Here is a 21,627-nt window from a genome sequence, read left to right as displayed (position 1 = left end):
AGGTGGTGTGCAGGGAGCTGGCATGGGGAGCAGGGAGGGGTGAATGAGAGGGAGACGAGAAGAAAGATCCAGCTTTATAAATATCACTGTAGGGCTAAAATAGTACATTCAGAAGGATGAGCCTCACTTATAGTTTCAGGTGAATAATACTGTGTATGTACTAATTGTGAGTGGGAGTCTAGAGTGATAGAACATAAGGCAGACAAGGCATAGAAGAACTGCCTGAAATAGGGAAGTTGACTTTGAAGGCACAAGGCACAAGGCAACGAGGGAGGCGATGGGCAAACAGGGAATAAGACAGAAGATAGAGGAATAAGAGAGATCCTGGGAGAAGACGACGTGTGATTACAATGGAAATGCAACGAATTTACAATTTTGTTAAGGGTCATCTGATACAGGTAGACCACTAAACTGCTAGCAGAATTAAAATACCAAGATGATTCTGTATTATGGAAGGGAGACAGCATCCCCCACCAGTCAAGTGACTCAAGTTGAATCTAGTGCCCAGATATCATGTCACTTTCCAGTGGAAGATGAGAAAAAGAGGAGAGAAGGAAGAAAAACTATGTTTGTGAGTGGCACCCCTATACACACAAGTTCAATCCTCCTCCCTTTATTTATAGCATCTGTACAATTTACAAGAAATATGCCTATATTCAGGGACCTTCAAACTGCCAAAGATACGCAGTGCTATTAAGGACGAATTCAAGCATTTTGTGGACTTAAAGTTGCCTGTGGCTCCAGGCTGAACAAACTCACTTCCTACAGCTTTTCTCCTTAGGTTTTACTTCTCTAAAACCTTTCAGAATACATTGCTATTCCTTCAAAAACCCAACACAGAGTACAATATAATTGGTAACAATGAGATACTTTTATAATGGTCAAGTAAGACATTCCTGACCTGCATCAAGTCCTTAAGTCTTCAGTTCTTTTGAAATTCAGACAAGAACCAAGGGATAAATTCAGCCACAGACAAGCAAGATAAATCCCAAGAGAAATATTCAATTATCCACTAACTTCTTCCCCAATCTTTGTCAAATGTTTTTTCAGAACTCCTTAAGATGTTTAAGGTATGTTAGTTACATCCATTTTGTCATCATCTCTTTATTAATATGCATTCCCAAGAAACATAGCTCTCTGTAAGAAATTATATTGTTCATTTAAATTTAGGTTTGTGAAGTAGTTTAGTATTTTTTACACACTTTTGTTCACAGAGGAATTAACTGTGTTTCTAATACAAAGCGACATCCCGAGCACAGCCAAGTTCCTGGGATAATCCATAGTTTAATCACTCTCTACCCCAATACTTTGTCCACTGAACTATGATGTCAGAATCTCAGCTTGATTTGTTTTTAAGTGCATAATCTATTAACCGTTTCAATATGCCATAATTGTTCAGTTGAGAAATCTTTATAAACCAGTTTATTGGCCCTATCTGGCAAATATGACGCACCTGTTATAAAATATGATTATTTCAAGAAGCTTAACAATTACGGAATCACATTTTCATAATAAATCAGTCTAACTGAATTAGACTGTTCATATACTTTTGAAAAGGCCTTTAATCCCTATTAAGTTAACAGTTTGTGAATAATGAAAGTAATTAATATTAATTTTAGTTGATAAATCCAACACCAATAACCTGTTAGTACACTTTAATCCATTTCCAACAGCCTGTAAAAATTAACCAACAGATGCTTCCAATCTGGTAAAAAACACACAGGTCATTAGCATCATTTTGAAGATACCAAATGTTCATATATGAATATTGTGATTAAATATTGAAGAAATATTACAGTGTTCTTTTATAATCTTGGTAATTCTTAACAGAAGTCAAACACCATAATATGTTATTCTTTTCTAAAATCAGTCAGCATTTATTGTTCCACTCTTCAGTTTATGTTTCAACTAAGAACTTGACTGAGTCTCAGTGAGACTATAAAAGCAACATGGGAACAGGGCACAGTGGCCTTTCCCGTTAGTGTCCTCAGTGTTAAACACATGGCCTAACACACAACACATTCCCAATAAATATTTGCTGGAAGTGAAAAAGTGGAATGGAGAACTGAGAAGAAAAATATGGGGGGAAATAAGGATCTCGGGAAAAATGCCTACAGACTATTTTCAGAAGACTTTAAAATATAGAAAGCTAAGATGTATCTCAAAAACTTAGAGCTGAGAGACACAAAAAAACCAAGTCAAATACTTGTAATAGCAAAACAAGGTATAAAAAAATACTAAGATTCAACTGAATCAGAAACAAACGTTGATTTCACAGGAAAAGACTCAGAGAGAGGCTCCTGTACTCCTCAAGATGTGGTATAAGGCACTCCCCCATTGAAGCAATGGTATGTCACCAGGAGAATAGTTTTAAAAAACAAAGTAAAATAAAACGGAAAAAAAGCAAAAAAAGATAGAATGAAGAGCAACATGAACTACGAGGAAATGTCCAAGCTCTTACCAAGAATCCCTAGGAGCAGAAGGGGCAGTGCAGTTCTGCGGAGTCAGACTGTTTCATTACCAAGAATCTCTAGGATTGGCCCTGGCCGGTTAGCTCAGTGGTAGAGCGTCGGCCTGGCGTGCAGAAGTCCCGGGTTCGATTCCTGGCCAGGGCACACAGGAGAGGCGCCCATCTGCTTTTCCACCCCTCCCCCTCTCCTTCCTCTCTGTCTCTCTCTTCCCCTCCCGCAGCCGAGGCTCCACTGGAGCGGGGATGGCCCGGGCACTGGGGATGGCTCCTTGGCCTCTGCCCCAGGCACTAGAGAGGCTCTGGTCGCAACAGAGCGATGCCCCGGAGAGGCAGAGCATCGCCCCCTGGTGGGCAGAGCGTCGCCCACGTGCCGGGTGGATCCCGGTCGGGCGCATGCGGGAGTCTGTCTGGCTGTCTCTCCCCGTTTCTAGCTTTAGAAAAATACAAAAAAATAAAAAATAAATAAATAAATAAAATTAAAATAAGAATCTCTAGGAGCAGAAGGGGCAGTGCAGTCCTGGGGAGTCAGACTGTTTTCATAGAACACCCTCAGCAGAGGTGTGGCCAAGATGAAACAAGGTAACATGACGATGACCTGGCTCAGGGACTGTGCACCACAATCTATAGACATTAGTCCTTCCTTTTCCAATTCTCAGGGTACCAGAGCTCCAAAAACCAATCACCTTGACCTAAAAGTCCCAGAAATCTGAAGCAGTGCCTTCTGTAAGAAGAAAAGCCACACTTTGTAACAAAAAATAAGAAAATGTCAGAGAAAATTTCAAGGTTCTCTTCAAATGACTGGATTCAGTTCCTTTTTTCAATCTGTTTCAAATGCTTAGAAAGCATGAAGGATCGGCATCTACCATTGTAATAGCCTGGAAGAGAACATCCACCTTTGTAAACAGAAGAAATGTCCTGGCTCTTCTTTTTTCAAAAAAATAAATTCATACCCCCTTCGTCTGTTTCTCAAACCCCACCCTTCACCTCTGGCAACCACCAATCTGTCTCTATGATTTTTTTCGAGTCCACATATAGGAGGTCATATTATTTCATTTAGCATAATGCCCTCGAGGTCCATCCATGTTGTCACAGACAGCCTGGTTCTTGGTCAACAGTTACTGCCCAAAAAACCTAGACATACCCATTGTTCTAAAAACTCACTAATCATTGGTAATACGAATCCTCTGTCCTTCCCTGACAAGTTGTGAAGCAAGCCAATAATGAAAATCAACCAGCAGCCAATGCCTCTCCTTTCCCCTGCTTGCTATGTAGTGGAGATCAGCCGTATTTTTACCTTGCAATGAACAATAAGTAAGTGACTAGCTTTAATTTTGAATTCTGCATACATTACAAAATTGATTCCAATAAAGTAAACTTTGGAGACATGGGAGACTGGTAAATGTTAACATTTGAACCTAATACTCAGCATCCAGACCATGTATAGAGACTATACGGAGATACCAATCCACACCACCAGCCCTCAGTCTTGTCTAAACTTTCCAGACACCTTTCTCCTGCCTTCCTTTCTGACCTTTGCTAGAAAATATCTACATAAAATCCTGCTTTTCTGAAAGCAAAACTAAAGACCTTTTCTACAAAAATGATGAACTACAAGTCATGACTAAATTAAGTACTCAGAATGGAGGCTCTTCAACACTTAGTAGGAACTATTTTTTGAAATCCAGACCAAAAAATAGTCACATTCACAGCTTATCCGCTATTGGCATTGTGAAATGTGAGCTCTGCCCAGGGTTACAACCCTGGGCTTCCCCATCCTTTCTGTTCATCATGGAAATACCATCCACAGTCACAGAAAGGAGAAGGTAGCATCTAAAAGTGAGAAAGCAGAAGTCACCGGCCTCCGCCAGCTCCTAAGTCAAATGAAAGAGAGATTCAGGGACGAGGGGACAGCAAGTACAAAGACAGAGAGGGACACCAAGTATGTGATATCAGAAAATGCTCATTTCCTCACCTTAACCTTTGCAACGAGTGTCAGATTGAGCAAACACACTGGTGTTTTCCAACCTTGTATCTCAAGGCTCAAGTTAGATGACTTCAGAATTTTTTAAAGGTCCAATTATTTCATTTAGGGCTAACATTGCAGCTAAATTAAAGACATGCTAACAAGTTTCCCTTTTGAGCCTCATTAATTAAGAAAGTAATCAGAGTAAAGATGGAAGAAGAAAGAGAGAGAGTAGCTGGATGGCAGCATTACTTAAACAGCTTTTCGGTTCCTTCATTCGCACCTACTAGGAAAGTAAAGGGAAAACTAATCAATTCCAGATTGTGAAATCTGAAATTCTCAAGTGTTTTACATATAAATACACATTTTAACTGCCATATATTTTCCTTGATTGCCTAAAGAGTACACTAATTTTATTCAAAGAAAATTTTGATTCTCTATAATCAAAAGGTAAAATTAAGATCAGCTTACTTCACAAGATTTCCCAGGGTGAGCTTCCTGTTTCAATGATCAAAATATATCATTTTTACTATTTTGGTCAAGACCAGTGGTGCTCAAAACTATCTGCAAGAGGCTCTGGATTTATCACACATTCTGCAAAGCTGTCTTAATTTACAATTAGCTTTTAGTCTATCTAACTTATGTTTTAGAAAGAGTTTCTAATTTACATATATGTTTTAAAAAGCATTTCAAAGGGATGTAAATTACTTTTTAGGTGCCAACCAACATCCCTTGGTTGCGGTGATGATCAAGTTAAAATGTAAATAAAGCATCTAGCATGGTAGCTAGTACACAGTAGGCATTTGAAGAAATCCAACCTTCCCATCTCCAGTCAATACAATGGCTCCTCTATGAGTTCTTTTTTGAAAATTAAAGGCAATCACTGATCTAAAAACTAACATGTAAGTATTTTATAATACTAAAAAATTAATAATATGAGTGAATATTACCCTTTAAACAAGTGGTGTTGGTTATGAAATTGGATGAAATAAATTCAATTTTCAGACAAGAGTAATTATCTAGATATAATTGTTTTTTAAAAAATCACAATGCATAGGTAAAAGCTATCACAAAACCGTTTGAAAAGTAAATTCCATTACTTTTAATGAAAAGACCTTATAATCGCATATATTTGTTTCAGTTTATTAAATCATCTATTTACCTATTAATAAAGTAAAAAAATACACAGGGCTCTTAACATCATGCTTTCTAGTAGTTAATACTATATATAAAAAGTGACAGTATTAAAATATTAACCAAGATGTTTAACTTACCTTTCTGTTGGCAACAAAATGTATTCTCAAGTTTACAGAGCAAATCCACATTTTCATACGTATTTTCATTTGCTTTTATCCAGAAACAGTTTTCAGTCATTTCATGAGGTGCGATCTGCAATCCGAGAGGAGACGGACTCATGAAGAGATGTGTGTTTCATCTGACCTAGCCCAACCACCACGTTCAGACCCAGGGCCCCAGGGCTGTGAGGCAATGTGTATGGAATAATCCCTGTAGGATTTTTCTCCAAACTGTGTTCAATGAAATAGGAGTTCTGTAGGAAGTTAAGTTGTTATATAAGAAAAAGTTGGGGATTGAAGCTGAATGAAATGAAGTTTGTTCTTCTCTATTACACTTCTTAGAGTCTTTAATAATACTCATGTACATGTACACTTAGACTTTTCAAGAGCAGGATACATTGCACAGAATGTCTCAAGGTTACATGACCAACCAACATCGTCTCACATAAAATTTATAAACCCAGAAGCCTTAACCAAGAGCAAAGGACTTTGTCTTAACAATTTTTTATTACAAACAAAACAAAACAAAACAAAAAAACCTTCCTCTCATTTAAAATCACTTTTGATTACGGTTCCTACTGGAAATTATACACAAGCAAAAACAAAATTAAATGTTAATCTACGTGACAGTATGTTTCTACCATCTATCTATCTATCATCTATCCATCTATCTATCTATCTATCTATCTGCCTTCTATCGATCTACCATCTATATTTACTTACCTTTAACCAGTTCAATCTTCTCATGCTAATTTCAGGTTTAAATTCTTTCTTTGGTTTTAACCCAAATGGCAGGGTATGTGGAAGAGAGCTTCCCCCACTAAGAAACCCCAGGGGTGGTGGTGGAGGCACAGGAGCCCCAAAGGGCAGTGCCACTCCTGGAAGCGGAGGTGGGGGAGGAGGCGGCGCTGTGGGAGGAGGCGGGGGTGGAGGAGGCGGCGCTGTGGGAGGAGGCGGCGCTGGGTGCTCGGTTCCGTTTTCTTTTGACAGAGGCAAAGAGATCTTTATATCAGCTGGCAAGGCACCAAACTAGAGAGGAAAAAATAAATTAAATAAATAAATAAATAATAAGGAACAAAACTAAGAACAGTCTATAGTAAAAGTATACTTTTCTTCAATATGTTTTATTTTAAATGACAAAAAATTGTCAGCAATTTCATGTAGTTTCACCTAAAAGTTCCAGTGAAGTTTATTCGCAGTTTAAGTATATAATTATAACTTTTGTTTTCATAAAAGTATAACTGAAAGGAGTATCATTCCCCATTTTGCGGTTGTTCTGACCATCCAGGTGGAGATGTCCAGGGGCAAAATGGTACAACGGTCTAAAGACCTGAAAACCAGCAGTTTCAAGAGCCATGGAAGGAGCGAGTTCCCCTATGGGGCATGGGGAAAGTTCTGTGTACAGAATTCTATACAACACTAGCATGTCAATGAAAAGTTAAAAAAGAAAAAGCCTGACCAGTGGTACAGCAGTGTAAAAAGCAGCAAAGTCTCAGGTTAAATACCCCAAGGTCGTCAGCTTGAACGTGGGATCATCGACATGATCCTATGGTTGCTGGCTTGCCCCTCCCTTGCCCCGGGTCAAGGTATGTATGAGAAGCAATCAATAAACTAATGTGACATCACTACCAGTTGATGGTTCTCATCTCTCGCCTTTCCCCTCTCTCTAGCTCTGACTCTCTCACTCTCTCTTAGAAAAATAAAATAACAAATCTAGAAAATAGCTTAACTAGTATTGCCACATCATGCCTTTGTCCTTGATGAAAAAAATAAAAATCTAAAATTCTTAGTAGGACCACCAAAGACATGCCGTAATCTGGAGCTGGTCAAGAGACTTTCCCATACAATTTTATGTATGTGCCGCCTCATTGCAGTTTCAGGGCCCTGGCTCATGTCATTCCCTCCACCTGGAACACCCTCTTCATCTGGCCATCACCTACCTTTCCATCTCAGCTACCATATCCCCTCCTCAGGAAAGCCTTATCTGACCACTCTTTCCACACTGACAGCACCCTGTACTTCTCCTTGATAGCTCTTATCAAGTGCTTCATAACTATTTAAGGCTCATTACCATTTATGTATTTGATAGATTATCACTTTATGAGAGAAGTGACTATGCCTATATAACTACTCTTTCCACAGCATCTAATGTTGGGACTGGCAAATGAGAGCCATTGAAAAAATATGTGTGGAATAAGTGAATTAAAGACAAGAAGAGAAAAAGGCAAGCACAGAGTTATGAATCAAAAGTGAAGAGAGAGACCCCTCCCACCTTTCAAAAAGGCTAAAAGGAAAAGAAAGCCTTTAAATTTAAATTAGCCCAGATCAGCAAAATCTAGTCATAAATATGTCAGCCATTGTCTATAACTCTAAATTAAATACAAAACACAATCAAGTGTTTATTTTCTTTAAAATTTTGACTAGACTTGAGATTCTTAGGTTGATTGGAGCCACCCTTCAGGCTGAATAAACGTTTCTTTTAATATGAAAGACAAGGAGCCACTAGGAAGCATGGCAAAGTTCAATAAATGGTTGTACTCTCTTTTTGTACACTAAAGAAAAAAGATAAATGAGAATAATTTATTTGTAGATGGGGCTTTTCAATTTTTTTTAATTGAACACTAACAGCTCTCCCTCGGTATCTTCAGAGAGCCTCTGTAACAAAACTAACCACTAAGTATTCCAAAGAAAACAAAATTGCCTAGAACAGAGGAAATAGTACACCAATATACAAAATAGTATACCTGAGACTATTTCAACATAACCATAAATTAGGATAAAAGAAAAATAACAAAGTAATACTAATTGCTCATCATCTTATATAAAACTCTACATGAAGAAATTGAACTATGAATGTTCTACCCCCCTAGTCTAGCTTCACCCATTTAAAATATTTAGATGATATATTTCTTGCTATTTAAATGTTTTATGTAGAAAGGGTGTATGTGTGCTATCTGCTTCATAATCCAGATTTGCTCTCTTTTTGTCATGTTTTAAATCTGTTTACTTTTGGAAATTGAAAAATTATCAGAAAATGTTCTCATTCAGCTAGAGGTTATCTTTCACTGCAAGGTACCCATAGGCTGAAAGTTTGGAAAAATAAATAGCTTGAGCAATAATTTCCTGTAGAAGGATAAAGATCAGTGATAAATGACAAATCTAAGATGAAAAAAAACTTCCTTACCCTCCATGCTTAATTAGTTAGGAAACATGGTACCAAAAACAAAACCCAAACAAAACATAAGGAAGCAAACTGGTTCATAAAAGTTTAGGCATTTTTAAAATGGCAAATTGAAAAAAAAGTAGCAAAATACGTTAAAAAAAATAAACATATCAGACTAGAAATACATACAAATAATAACATAAAAACATACAAGTGAAATTAAAGTTTAAACATTTGGACGCTGTGAAGAGATGACATGACTTTTGCTCTCCTGGTAAACTTTCAGAACTCAAATTCACTCTGAGTAGATGGCATTTTACCTGAGATTTAAAAGCTTGTAACTCTGCTTGAAGCTCATTAATCTTTGCCTCTTTTTTCTGCAATTGTGCCTGAGTTTCTTGGTGGTCGGTAAACTCTTTTTCAAACTGAAAAGAAAAAAAGAAATGAGAGGAAAAAGAGAGATGGAAATGAAAAAGCACTATTTATAGAGAAAAATGACTGTAATCATCTGTCAAGAGAACATAAACTTTTATGAAAGGAATGGCAGATTTTTGCTAAGTCACCCACAGCCTTTCTCTAAATCCTACCAAAGTCATTTGCAAGGGATCAGACAAAGCCAGAGACCGAGTCCATGACCTTCTCCTCTCAGCAGCGGAAACCAGCCCATAGTTATCTGCAACCCTGGCATTTTTCTTAAAAGTCCCTAAATATCATTGAGACTTTGTGTAAAATAATAGGGAGCAAAGCATTGTACTGAGTTCTCTGACCCATACCTGCAAAAATGTATACTTGAAATTTACCTGGAGTTTATTAATATGACTTAAAAGAATTTCATTTTAATATTTATTGTTTATTAATAAATAATTCTATTAGATAACTGCATCAATTACTTTTTTCTTACAACACCAGGAGATTTAAGAACCCTGATGTAGGCTCTAACCTTCAGCAATTTTCAAGAATAAAGTCTGTCTTATTTATTATGAATCTGCTGGAGATTAATCTTTGGGAGATTAAAGATAAATTAATCTTTCAAACTTCCTAGTGAGAGGAAGGTAAATAGTAAAATTTGGTGACTCCAATGAGTTTTCAAATTTATATAGCCAATCATAACAAGTTCCCATCTTGCATTCAAATAGCCTACTATCATTATGACTGAAAACCTCTCCTAATAGAGGTAAACTTAAATAGGGTATTGTCTCATAATCAAAAACAAGTATTTGACTCTGCTTTATAAAATGGGGTGGAGGAAATCAATCAGTTAAAAATAATACAAATACTTCACAAAAGTAGCCTGAAACTTTAAAATACAATCAATCCTCAATAAGGAAAGTAACAACAATATAGAATTCAACAGTTTACAAAGGGCTGTATGCATCTTATTCTGACCTTAACACAGAGGCCATTACTAGTCCCTCATCATACAGCTAGTAATTAAAAGATTTAGAGAAAAAGCCAGATTTTGTGTCTTTAAAGTCTGAGTTATTTAGATGAAAGCACACTACCTTCCTACAATTAATGTCTAGATAATGCTTTATAGTTTCTTTGTTATCTAAACTGATAAGCCAATCCCTGTCCAATCTTCCTTTATCTGTTGAGTAACTAAGTCACTATCATATATTAAAGTCCCCTCATCTTCCAGCATCAAAAGCCTTTGAGAAGTCATCTTTTCTATTTGCCTTCCGATGACTGCTCAGTCGATGTTTATTGCTGTGTAGCAAGAAATTTTAAAAATTAAATTATTCTTGTGAGAGTAAGAATAAAAAAGTCTTTTTCACAATATAAATATGTATGCTATTATATTTCATAGGCCTTAGAATGAGACTCAGAAAAATAAATAATTGTGTAGGGGAACAAAGATAAAACTATCAAAACAACTAGTCATAATTAGTATACACTAAGGGAATTTAATAAATTAAATTGACTATACTGAAAGTATCTGTACTATCAAAGAGAAAAATAGCTATATAAACTTTGCTTTAGCATTTTTATAATATCTATAGGCAAATCACAGTAGCCTTGGGGATAAAATGAATCTCCATTAAAGACGTACTTTATAAAAACTGATATGGTAGCCTTCTTCTCCAAAAAGAGTTACTAGAGCAATATTACGCTTACAATATTACACGCAAAAATGTCAAGAAACACAGTTAAGGTTGAGGCTCTGCTTAATTTTATTCCCTAGGGTAAATGTATTAGTGCATCTGTACAAGAAGGTTGATAATTCAATATTCTCTATGTACTTTCTGACATTTCTGGTCTTCATTTTTCAAATTTATGCACCAAAATAAAGAATGTATCTAGCAGCTCTGATAGCTTCCTGCCTAAAGCAAAGTATTTACATGTGTCCTTATAAAGCTATCAGAAAGAAGTTCTTGCTGATATATACAAAATGACATGGCAGTAGAAATCTTTTATGGAACAAACAATATTTTCTGAATATACCTAAGACACATAACTTCTGACTAAAAGGAGACAACTAACCTTGAACAAGGTCTTTCTTCTACTTACTTTTAAAGCTTACAATTTTAAAACAATGTATTGAGAAAGTTACCATGTTTAATACCACTCATATAAACTATATACATAATAATTATTATAAAAGCAAATTTATACTACCTGTGATAAATCCACATCACGTACTTGGAAGTTTCCTACTACTTTCTGATGAAGAGCAAAAATTCTTACTGAGCTTAGAATATAAAGTTGGGTGAGGGGTCACTTGACGGCACCGACATCTATCAGCTGTAACACTTATGACACTTAATTTAAATGATCCATTGTTTCCCCACTAGACTGGGTACTTCAGGGCAACAAGAATATCATATTCATAGCTGTAATCCTAGCCTGCAACCAAAGGTCTGAGATATAATACCTCTCAGAAAGTGTTTGCTGAACCTTAGGACATCTTAGGAAATTTACAAAGTTTTTCATAACTACTAACTTAAGAAAAAGTGCCCACCATTGGCAGTTATGTTTTAGCTTAAAAGTTTATAAAAACCATATAGTTTCCTCAGGATTTGCTTAAAGCCTGATACAACAAAAATGTAGACTCTTTAGCACGGTGCCTAACCCATAGTAAGTGTTCATTTAGTATACATTTGTAGAGGTGGTGGTGGTAGTAATTATTATTTCTCTAACCAGTCCTATGACTGCAAACCAGAGTGACTACCTAAAATGTCAAGAAAACAACAACTCCCCACCCACCCCCCAAAAAAACCAAGAAAATGTAAAATAGCTACATGCTAAGCACAGATAAAAGCACAAAACACCATCGTAAAGAAGAGTGGGGAATGGAGAACGGTCAGCAATACTGCCAGGCTGAAACAAATGAAATGGGCAATATCCGATACTTCTGACCTAGGGAAATGATATCGCACGTGGTTCAACCTGATCTAAAATGAAGCAATTTCAATCAAAACAACAAGCAAGTTAAGCTTTCTCTTAAAATTTTTTGATATAATTTCAAACACAAGGGCCTAAATTATATGATTTCTTGAGAAATATATCAATTGTAAAATTCTGACTCTATACATTTTGTTCAATCATTCAGTCATTCGAAAATAATTTTTTAGTTCTTAGGCCAGAAATTGTGATAGGTGCTGGGATAGTAAATAAAGCAAACAAAAAACCCTCAGAAAATTTATTCTAGAGATAAATGACAACACATTCATATATACACTCATAAATACATAATAAACTAGGTAGCATGTAAAATAATAAAGACAGCAAAAGAAAAATAACAAAAGCAGCATAGGGAGGGTCATGGCTGGGTGTGGGGAGCTAAATTTTTTAAATATAATGGTTTAGAAGTGCTCTGTGGAGGATGATGCCCGAAACAGGCAAAGCAGAAAGCAGGAACAATGAGCAAAGGCCCTGAAGCAGATGCACACCTGCAGTGAGTGGCTCCCCAAATATTCTTGCAAAGTTAGTCCAAGTTACTTACTTTCTTGTAAAATTCTGATGCTTTCTCTTCAGACTCTTCTAATTTCACTTGATCTATGCAAATTTCTAAAATTGCAAGGACAGGAAATTTTAAATTGCAGTACTTCTCAAATTCATTATGACTTTAAAAGTTTAGAAAGAAAAAAAAAATCATTGAAAACATTTAGAACAGTGCCAGTAATACAATAAGCAAAATGGAGAAACATATTACAATGCTGTAATGAAGAAGAATTGTCTAAACATAATCACAAAAGCATAAAACATAAAGAGAAAGACAAACCCTACCATAGTTCTAAACTTAGGCAAAAGGAGGAGAAGTTCAACTATAACATACAATACTCAGAGGTTTCTATCATCAGTTCAGGACTATTTTGGAAGAGAAAGAGAAGATGAAATCCAACACAAGACAGGAAAATGGGCCATAGTAATCACTGTGTTGTACACCTGACACTAATATAATATTGTATGTCAACTGTAATTGAAAAATTAAAAATGATTGAAAAAATAACAAAACTACAAATTGCTAAGACATATGAATGAATACTTCATTTTCCCCAATAATATGACAATATAAAAATTTTACTGAGAAATAGCAAAGATTAAATGACCCATAATGTCAAATTGGGAGATGGCACAGAGAAACCAACTTGCCAACACAATAGAAGTATGAATATCAAACTTCATTAATGAGAAAGTAGGCAACATGTACTAAAATTTAAAATGTGAATTTTCTTTCATCCAGAAATTCTATTTCTAAAACTTTGTCTTTAAGAAGGAATATTTATTAAAATATTGTTAATGTTAGATAAAACTAAAATTACTTGCCCAGCAATAATAGATTAAATAAACTATGCTATATATTCACACAATGGGATATTAAGCAGGAACAGTGACTTACATGGATTTCCCATAATGTATTTTATCCCTTCTTTGATTTTTTAAATGAAAGTAATACATGAACATGGCTGTAAAAAACATTACAAAAGGGCTTATAATGAAAAGTAATAGTGAACCAAATCAACTGACTGAAATCTGAACCGCACTCCCTAAATGCTACCACTCAACGCTCTTTCTGTATTAGATTATTCTGGTGGTTCATTTCTTAATTCTACATAAAATGTCCATATCATTATTTCTTATCTATTTAAGACATTATAGGTAACATTCTGCTACAAAAGGTCAAAACTGTGTTCCTATCTAATCCCATTTTTCATAATTTTACTTTCTAATTTGCCTGGCTCTGTAGCACTAAATAAATACTTAAACTTTTGATTCCTGTTATAGAGACATTATCTCTTGATTTTCACTATAATACATAAAGTTATCTGTGTCCCATACAAACATCTGTCTCCCCAATTACTCAGTCTTCTCTCATCTATTCCTATCAACACTCCTCTGTATTTGTATTATACAGTGCTTATAAGGTTGTTCTAAATATGTAATGTCAATAAATACAATAAATTCACTCTCACTGTATAAATATATGTTTCACTTACATAGGCAAGCAGTGTTCAAAGATGACACTCCCTTTCTATGTCCTATATGCAGGAAGAGTTGAATGTCAAAACCACCCATGTACTCAAGAAAGAAATGTTCCTAACGTCCAGGAATAAATTGTCTTTTCAAATACTATTCAAAAATCATTTCACATTTCGAGTTTTTACTTGAAAGCTTGAATTTTATCATTGGCAACAAATTCTGTCACTCCTTTTCCTTGAAGATACTGATACACTTCATTTCGTTTTTAAGAAAGTGTGTGCTAAACATCTGAGTCTGTGTAGTCAAAGTCTGTATGACAACCATTCTTTCTGTGTAAAACACAAAGCCAGTTCCGCTGACACTCAAACACTTGGATGAATATGTTCTCACTGACCTCTGGTATACAGCAGAAGTGCTTCATGTGTACATCTCATTTTTTCACACACAATAGTAAAACGATGTGTCCTCAGGGAAGATGTTTAATAAAATACTGTTTAGGTCTTTATCAAGGACATTCTTAAGCAAAAAATGGCAGATTTTATTGCTTTGTCTTGCTTTACTGACAGGGAATAACACAATGGCTAATAAAATGGTGCCACTGCCTTGATTCATAACAAAGTGGTAGCACTTCTACCCATCACTGGTTTGCATAATCAGGGCAAATATCCACACAGTAAAAAAAAGATAAATTATGTGTTAATAATATTATGAAAATAGTTTTAACTATTGAAATCCCTAAAAAGGGTATCAATGATCTCAGAAGTCTACAGACCCCTCTATGAGAAAAAATATTCTAGAGCTAATGAGGAGGGGAGATGCAGAGGGGAGATAAGATATTCCCGTTTAAATAATTAAAAAATACTCACCAACAAACTGACTTAAATCTAAATCTAGCCTTTTTCGATATGTGAAGTCTGGATCCATGCCATCTCTATGCAATACAATCTGAGATACACACTCATCGATTAATTTGAAGTACTGTTGCCTAAACCAAGGAAAAGAATAAGTATCTACTCAATTTATTATTGTAACTTTACATCAAAACAGAACATTTTCGTGGGCTGGATTTAAAGTTCACTAATTTACTTAGTATATATAGTTCAACAGTTAACATAACATATTTAGCATAGCAGTAACAGTAAATACAATTACCTTATCACTTTCCTTCTAATGATTTTAAGACATTATAGATTTTATAATCTTTTAGCAAATACAGTGCCTTAAAGATGATTTCCTTATACATGGCAGAACCTTGACTTAATTAGTAGGCAGTAAAAGAAAGAATATTAACATAAAGCAAGATATATGTTCAAAAGTAGTCCTCAATAAAGATCAACCAACCACTGTACCACATGAAAATAGCTACTATTAATTAATATTATTAATAAAAACAAAAAAATATTTTCTAAAACAGTTCCTGGAAGGTTCTTCAAACCATACAGCATACTGTTTTAGAATGTATGTGGAATCAAATTAAAAACCTATACTATAAATTATATACAATATCAAATAAATTTGCTGCTCACAAAAATTAGGAAATATTTCAAAACGAATATGAAGCGATAAAAAAAAGAAGCATTTGATTTTCTTTTTATTAAACAAGATCAGAAAAGCAAACAAGTCAAAGAAAGTTGTTCAATTAAGCAAATGAGATGCAAAACCAACTTTTATTTCATTAGTGAAAATGCACTGTACAAAAGACAAAGTACTGGAGTTTCTGCACGTATCCTGATCCCCTAATTTTTGTGAGCAGTATATTTCTTACTCAAAACAAAGCTGGATAAACTTAGTGTAACAATTTTTGGAGAAAACTAAACTAAAATGTCCAAATAGGGTTCATGTAATCATTACAATTCAGTCCACTTATGTGTATAAAAGCTAAATAAATAACATCCCTTAAAACTCAAGCCAGCACATGAAAGAAATATCTAGAAAAATTTTATAAACAAAACCAAATTAAAGTGATAGAGAGGACAGACACTATTACAATGAGGTACCATCCTCTCAAGCCACGCCCACGACTTATTCCTTCCCTCAGTAACTTTTTACAGTTTTCCACTCCAAACCTTCTTCACCATGTAGTGTGTGATGGTCTCTCTACTCTCTTAGGCTTTCCTACCCTATAAACTATCATGCACCACACTTGACCTATTTATGCTACATATAATAAATCATCTATTATGTTCAATAAGATTTACTATATCTTAACATTAGCAAAAACACTAATGATCATTAATTGTCAGAGTAAAAATGTTCAAGACAGTGTTCCTAGGTACAAATCAAAGCAAAAAGATATTATCAACCTCTTGCAAAAAAATAATCTCCCATCCTCTAATATTTTAGCCATAATCACATTGACACTAAAAGTACATAAACTTCACACATATTTACATCTATCACACTTGCAGATTTAGAAGATGCATGCACTTCTATTCTTTTTAGTCATTCAATACCATTCTAATGTTGTTTTAATAAAAATATTTTAAATTAACACAAGCTATTTACATCATTTAAAAAATCATTTCACTATTGTCCCGACTTCACACTCCCAGTTATGAACTCATTTATAAAGTAGCTGAAATTTTGTGCAAAAATCTCTTTCAGGAAGGCAATATTAGCAAAGAATAGTTCTCGATTTCCAGAAATATAAATTGAGAAAATAATCTGTGAGTGATACTGGCGAGTTAGGGAACATGTCAGAGGAGTGTGGGAATCATCTTAATCCAGAGATGAACACAAATTGTTATTACTTACTGATAACAAGCCAGTTTAGAGGATATTTTAAAAATCACATTCACTTTCTCTGCAATATGTTTTTTACAAAATACCAGAAATTATCTCCCATGCACATTCAACTAGCATGGTATTCTGCACATGGTGAACCACTAATTATTTGTTTCAGAATTCAATGTGATCTTCTACTCCACCTTCTCATTATCTCGCTGCATTTCAATTTTCTTGGTTGGCAGGGGCTGCTTTGACAGACATTCTCCAATCAAGTTCCATTGCAGTAAGGTTTCCTCATGTTCCAAATGTGAAAGTGAGCAGATATTCTAATTTTCTTATCTCCTAATTCTTTTAAACCAGGCTATTTTGCATTCTGAAATCTATTTATTCTGTACCTAATCCATTTATTAAAAAAAAACTTAATGAATTATGTTTATTCATATCAATAATAGTTTAAAATGTTCACCAAACAAAATATGTTCAGATAATAGAAGATTTCTGAAAGGCAAAATTCAGATCCATCTGAGATAGTGATACCAAAAACTGAATGTAAGACCAATAAGGTTCATATAACTATATAACAAAAAGTGAATTTTACTGTATGTAAGTGCAAAATGAAAGTATGACAAAAATTTTATGTAAATGACATAATTCTGACTTAATCTTGTTATAAAAGTATAGTCTCTTTATAAGAACAAAAACAACACATGAAATGATGAGAATTATTCATGGACCATGGGGAAAAACAGAAGGAATGGTTTGGACTACAACAGCCATAGAAGAACCATGCCTTCACTGCAACCATATTTGGAACAAAGACCTGAGGATTAAAGAGCCAATAAGAAAGCAACATTAGTGCCATGGCCAGGTGACTCACTGAATAAAGTGTCCTCCCAGAAGGCCGAGGTCGTGGTTTTGACCCCAACTCAGGGCAAGAAAGAGAAGCAATCAATGAATGCACAACAAAGTGGAATGAGTTGATGCTTCCCTCTCACTCTCAAATCAATGGAAAAAATTTGAAAGAAGGAAGGAAGGAAGGGAGGGAGGGAAGGAGGGAGGGAGGGAGGGAGGGAACGGAGGAGGGAGGAAGGAGGGGAAAGGAGATTAGATGTGAATCATATTTAAAAGTGATATTCAAAAGGTGACCAAAATAAAATAACTACACCTCTATGCTTCACTAATGTCACTACGGTAATGCTATAGTTTAGTGTTTCTGACACTACTGATCCTTCTGATAGGACTGATCTCCTGAGCATGCACCAGGATGGTTGTGCTTTGTAATGTTTTGAAATTAGACTAAACCTCTTGTCCTCTTGGAACACAGCTGAAGGGATTAAGGTCACAAGAAAGATAACTTCCCACCTACCCCTGCAGCATTCAAGACACACTGGAATTGTTGAAAGCAAATATCAGTGTTAAATTCTTGAAAACCAAGGTCGCTGGCTCAAGCAAGGGGTTACTCGGTCTGCTGAAGGCCCACCGCGGTCAAGGCACATATGAGAAAGCAATCAATGAACAATTAAGGAGTCCCAATGAAAAACTGATGATTGATGCTTCTCATCTCTCTCCGTTCCTGTCTGTCTATCCCTATCTATCCCCCTCTCTGACTCTCTCTCTGTCCCTGTAAAAAAAAAAAAAAAAAAAAAAAAAAAAAAATCTTGAAAACTCAAAAAGCTTTAAACAACTAGACAGAACCAACCATACAGGGATCAAGTAAAGGATGGGGTTACTTTAGAAAAGATGAAAGTTTCAATTTCACTTTTAAGTAAATTTGGATAATAAATATAATATCCCAATAAACAGGGCACTTATATTTTAAAATCTTATGTAACTAATGTATTAGTATTGTTTATCTAGCATTTATAAAATGGTTAAATAAACTTTTATTTTTAATAAACTATTAGAAGAAAATTACCATCACAGCTAAACTCATATTTTACAATGCCAATGGGATACCTACAAAGGGAGGAGCTATGATGGATGATCTGTTCTTATCCCAAAGAACTGAAAAGCTTTAACCTTTTTTGACTCATTCTGTTCTCGTCAGGCACACCAAAAGGTCTAAGGTATACTCGGGCATCACCCAGAGGACAGGGCCTACATGAGACATGTCTAGCAAATCCTTCTTGTGGAAATTAGAATAAGAAAAGACCTACTGCCCACAGTGCTTGAGAATGCAACTTCAACACAGCTAAATTGGTGGAAACAAAAACGGTTTTATATTTGAAAATCTCAGCTTTCCTCATAAAACAGTAATAAAAGTGAAAAGAGGATATTGAGAACATTTACTGAACATAAAACCATGTGCCAGGCATTTGGCTAGGAGTTTTACCCACAGTACTAATATTCCATTTGCATAGCAACCCAGGCAAGTTAGGTGCTGATACCCATAGATCGTTACACATAGGCAAGGTACAGACAGAATAAACAGTTTATGAATAAGGTCAAGATGGTTAGGACATAAATGACTTTCCACCTTGCTTTTCTGATACACCAGCAACATCAAACATACCTATATTATTAAGGCACTTTCTTAATAAAAGCAAAGTTTAAGTGCCTTTTATGTAACTTATAGAGAAAACTCATCATTATTCCTACTGCCTAAAAACTAACCAGAAAATATTATCCATCACATGATAAAGTAGTAATTTATTGCTAGTTTACATGTTCATGCAGACGAAAAGTTGTAAACAAGAATCCACTGGAGCTTAAAAAATAATAGTAAGATCATTTTACCATCATCTAGCTAAATATATACCCAGAGGAAACACCACATTCTATAACTTAGTATTATAACAAAAATAAAAATCTTAAAATTACTTGACTGCCCAAATCAAACACTGAGTAAATTTCACAATTAGAATTTTATCAGTAAGTAAAATATTAGAATATAGCTTTCTCTTACCTTATAAAACTATCATTTCGAATCAGTAAAAGATGCTGAAGAATAGAAATAAAATATTTCTCTGCTCTAGTTTCCTTAACTGTGCTCCACACCATGTTGTAAACATCATATGCTTCAGTAAATTGATTAAGGAATATGTGGAATTACTTATCCTACACTGAACTGAAATAACAGGACATAGAGTTTGCTCTGTAAGACTTCTAAAGATTATTGTGTGTCTTACCCGAAAATAGGCATCACGTATATTCAACAAATGATCAAACATAGGTAATTAGAACTGAGAGTAGAAGGAAAATTCTGTGCAAAAAAATGACATGATACTTTTTGTATTCTCTACAATTAATTTGACCAATCTCCCTATCTGGAGCGAAGATGCTGCTGGCAGCTAGTGCAGTGAGCAGCTGGCTGTGATCACTGTACTGGGTTCTGGGGCTGCCCTGACCAAGAGAGCATTACCTACCAGGGAGAAGCCCCAGGGGAGGACCGGAACCTGGTGGGTCTCTGAGAAAGCACGGACATCTGCAGACGCACAGTTAACAAGGCCCACATGAGTATGTACCCAGGGTGTAGGGCAGGAGCTAACCAGTAGGCTAAGGTCTCCTAATTCTTACTGCTGGAGAGCATTGGGGGAGGGGAAGGGAGGGGAGGAGAGGGGAGGGGAGGGGAGGGGAGGGGAGGGGAGGGGAGGGGAGGGGAGGGGAGGGGAGGGAAGGGAAGGGAAGGGAAGGGAAGGGAAGGGAAGGGAAGGGAAGGGAAGGGAAGGGAAGGGAAGGGAAGGGAAGGGAAGGGAAGATTATATTCATATACATTAGAGTCTGGTCTAACTAATAAAATTAGAAAGGTTTATACAATTATACTTCTCATTCATAAAGATTAGATTTTTATAGTTTATATAGAAATAGCTTCAGAAGTTTAATATTTTATGGGATAAAGGTCAGTTGGTTGTGGTTTAGTAGTAATTTTACATATCCGTCTAGCCCGTAGAACAAAAGGATATTCAAGTTCAGCTCTAATATCGTCCAGACGATGAAAGAACTCAATCAAGTCTTCTTCCATATGCTCATCAAAAACTTTAAGCTGGATATCCAGGCCATCATTCCTAATGCATTTTAAATTCTAGGGATATCAAACAGAAATTACGATGAACACCTTTTCCATAATGCAAAAATAGATAAAAACAGAAACGGAAACCAACTACTCAACTTGATTTATAGCATTCAAACATTTAAAGTGTTAAATACTCAAACATCTTATCTGGATTTAAAAAATAGATTTTAATATTCAAGCCTTTTTGTCCCACAGATAAATTATTCTTGAAGGTAATTTATCTAAATTTTCCCCTACTCAAGTACTCCTCTAATTTAAATATTAATAAGGAGTCTGCAGGGCACCTACTGGCAATATCTCTTTCAATCCACAACGCATAAATTCATTTCTGATGTGAAGCCTGAAGTCCAAATCATCAGGAGAGGTAACAAGGGCATTGATGAGCTGCATACAAGCTACCTAAAACAGATGACACAGCCAGTTAGACTCGGATTCCAACAGTTAAAAGACAAGTAGTAGAGGCCCTGGCCGGTTGGCTCAGTGGTAGAGCGTCGGCCTGGCGTGCAGAAGTCCCGGGTTCAATTCCCGGCCAGGGCACACAGGAGAAGCACCATCTGCTTCTCCAACCCTCCCCCT

The 21,627-nt window shown here is 35.6% G+C and overlaps 1 protein-coding gene across 2 annotated transcripts in view; it reads right to left on the bottom strand.

The window, feature by feature from the left end:
* Nucleotides 1-21,627, bottom strand: part of DIAPH3 (diaphanous related formin 3) — a 522,381-nt gene that overhangs the window by 314,380 nt on the left and 186,374 nt on the right. For both annotated transcript variants that reach the window (XM_066236696.1, XM_066236697.1), the window contains 8 exons: nucleotides 21,340-21,450; nucleotides 20,942-21,060; nucleotides 19,945-20,061; nucleotides 15,179-15,297; nucleotides 12,835-12,899; nucleotides 9,212-9,316; nucleotides 6,452-6,757; nucleotides 5,708-5,822 (listed from right to left, as the gene is read on the bottom strand). In XM_066236696.1, coding sequence (XP_066092793.1) covers nucleotides 5,708-5,822; nucleotides 6,452-6,757; nucleotides 9,212-9,316; nucleotides 12,835-12,899; nucleotides 15,179-15,297; nucleotides 19,945-20,061; nucleotides 20,942-21,060; nucleotides 21,340-21,450 — 1,057 coding nt within the window. The remainder of the gene's footprint in view (nucleotides 1-5,707; nucleotides 5,823-6,451; nucleotides 6,758-9,211; nucleotides 9,317-12,834; nucleotides 12,900-15,178; nucleotides 15,298-19,944; nucleotides 20,062-20,941; nucleotides 21,061-21,339; nucleotides 21,451-21,627) is intronic.

This window comes from Saccopteryx bilineata, chromosome 6, assembly GCF_036850765.1.
Source record: "Saccopteryx bilineata isolate mSacBil1 chromosome 6, mSacBil1_pri_phased_curated, whole genome shotgun sequence".
Classification (NCBI taxonomy): Eukaryota; Metazoa; Chordata; class Mammalia; order Chiroptera; family Emballonuridae; genus Saccopteryx; species Saccopteryx bilineata.
This window is presented reverse-complemented; position numbering and strand designations above follow the sequence as displayed.